The 2,500-nt window shown below is 36.0% G+C and overlaps 1 protein-coding gene across 3 annotated transcripts in view; it reads right to left on the bottom strand.

The window, feature by feature from the left end:
• LOC125040826 overlaps positions 1 to 2,500 on the bottom strand; it is an 11,949-nt gene that overhangs the window by 1,711 nt on the left and 7,738 nt on the right. For all 3 annotated transcript variants that reach the window (XM_047635570.1, XM_047635568.1, XM_047635569.1), the window contains exons 3-4: positions 935 to 1,091; positions 1 to 81 (exon numbers count right to left, since the gene is read on the bottom strand). The exon at positions 1 to 81 is cut by the window's left edge and continues 112 nt beyond it. In XM_047635570.1, the coding sequence (XP_047491526.1) occupies positions 1 to 81; positions 935 to 1,091 (238 nt within the window). The remainder of the gene's footprint in view (positions 82 to 934; positions 1,092 to 2,500) is intronic.

Genomic DNA, 2,500 nt, shown 5'->3' with positions numbered 1-2,500 from the left:
CACATGCCGCATCTCTACTGTGTTCTTCAGCCGTTTCGTCCGCATCATGTGCAGTATCTTTTCTGCTTCGCGCCACGTGTTCTGAAGGAAGAAACGGCAGGAAGAATGGTGTTAGCTTGATAAAGGAAGGAATAGATAGGAATGGGATTGGCTTGAGATATGAATAGGTAAAAGGAGTAGTGAAATATAGAACTTAGTTTGAAAAATATAAATTAGATAAGGAATGGGTGAAAGTGTAACCGATGAAATTATTAACTAAATCGAAGGAATTACGAATATGTATAAAGCAAATAAATAATGATTATGTTAGCAGTACTAATAATGATGTGGATGGTCTTGATAAAGCAACGAAAAACTAATAATTATAAGGATAATGATGGTAATGATGATGATGATGATGATGATGATGATAACAATAATAATAATAATAATAATAACAACATTAATAATGACAATACTAATGATAATAACAACAAGAATTATAATGATAATGGTAATGATAATATTATGTGTGCTAAAATATATACATATATATATATATTTGTATGTAAATATGTATATATATACACATATGTATGTATGTATATATATATATATATAAATTATATATATATATACACACACACACACACACACCCTTCTCATTAATATTGACAGTGTTAAAACCCAAGGGAATAAGTTTCAATACCCATATATAACGATATATAAAAATAATTGGGTGCAATGGCTTCATCCCTTGAGTGCTGCGGAGCACCGTCAACCCTTTCTACACCAAGCAATGACATTACTGTTTGGCCCTGGGATAAGGTCGGATGACACGCTAGTGTCAAACTGAGTATGATTCGGATATGTAACTAACAATAACCGTTCTTAATCTTCCCTTTCCATGATGATGATAGTAACTGGCATTTCATAACAATAAAATTCCACCTACCTTTTCAGACTTTATCCTGTACTGCAGCTTGTTGCCCCCGGCACACTGGGCGATGGACACAAACATATTCCTCATGTGAGAGTCTCCCACCAGGGCAATGTGGGTCACTGCAGGCAAGTCGGTAGAGTTTGCTTGGTAGATGCTGTTCGAACCTCTCCTGGGGATTAACATAGCGTGGATTAGGACGCTTTTTTCTATCGGGATTCAGGTGCAGGTGTTTGGTCGCCTTTTCAGCAAAGCTACGATCATAAGCTACGATCAACAGCTAAGGCCAAGACGATGATAATGATTGTGATAATGATAATAATAATGATGATGGTGATGATGAAGCAGCTATAGTAGTAATAATGAAGATAGTTATCGCAATAGTAATAATGATAGCAATAACAATAACGAAGCAAAAGGTTGGTTTTAGGAATAACTATACAATCATAATATAAATAATGCTAATGATGATGAGGAAGATGATAATAAAAATAATGATCATGGTGATGGTGAGAAGGACGATGATAATGATTAGGATGATGATAGATAATAATAATAACAATAATAATAATAACGATATTTATGATTGTAGTAGTAGTAGTAGTAGTAGTAGTAATAGTAATAATAATAATGATAATAATAATTGCAATGACAATGATTTTGATAATAATAATGGTAACTGTGATAAAGATAATGGTAATAATGATGATAATGATAACAATAATGATAATGATCATAAAAATAATGACAACAATAATAATAACCGAAAAAATAGTAGATACTAATGAAATGGTATCAATGATCCTGAACTTGGCAGTTTGAAAGTGTAAGAAAGAGGTATAACTTAAATCTTGACGAATGGAAATTGAGGTTTTATTTGGATATTGAAGTAACAGCTTGTGTTGAATATCACTGAAAGCCACACACATAGGAAAATTACAAAATACATTAGTGCAACTAATGGCTCAGGAATTAGATATAAAGAGAAAAAAGAGAAGACAAGTAATACTGAAAATATAACAAAGAAGGGAAGAACAGGAAAACACACGACTAAGCCGAAGGTCTTTTCGCCATATTGCTTCTTCGGGGCATAAGAATAGGATATGTTCTGCAACGACGATGTCGAGGAGCGGGAGTACTACACACAACAAAAACTCCGAAGCATCAGAAGCCGCATGAAGTTCCTGAAGCAGTGCACAAAGGAGCAGGCTCTCCCTCAGAGCGTACCCCTCCCCCCATCTCAAAGGTAAGTGAGTTCAGCTTCCCTATAGCCTCGTCCTCAAACTCAAGAAAGAGGACGAGCAACAGAAGGCGAGATTAATAGCGGAAGTTTGTGCTGGTATGGTCTGAGGTGCAAGCCCTATCTTTAAGTTTAAAATCTGACTCCGGTATCCTTAAAAAAGCATGGGTGTCTTTACCGATTCCAATCTCCCTGCAATCGAAAGTGGATTACTTTTGTGAGTTGTGCAGTCGCTAGTGGCACAGGTCGTGAGCCTACCAATCCTGCTGTGTATACCGAGGCCCTGCAGGAACTTGGCAATGACTATTTCAGGACGACATCCTCGCCGTGGTGCCAACTAG

Source organism: Penaeus chinensis, chromosome 29, assembly GCF_019202785.1.
Source record: "Penaeus chinensis breed Huanghai No. 1 chromosome 29, ASM1920278v2, whole genome shotgun sequence".
NCBI lineage: Eukaryota > Metazoa > Arthropoda > Malacostraca > Decapoda > Penaeidae > Penaeus > Penaeus chinensis.
Note: the sequence above shows the minus strand (reverse complement) of the source record. Positions and strands in the feature narration are given on the sequence as shown.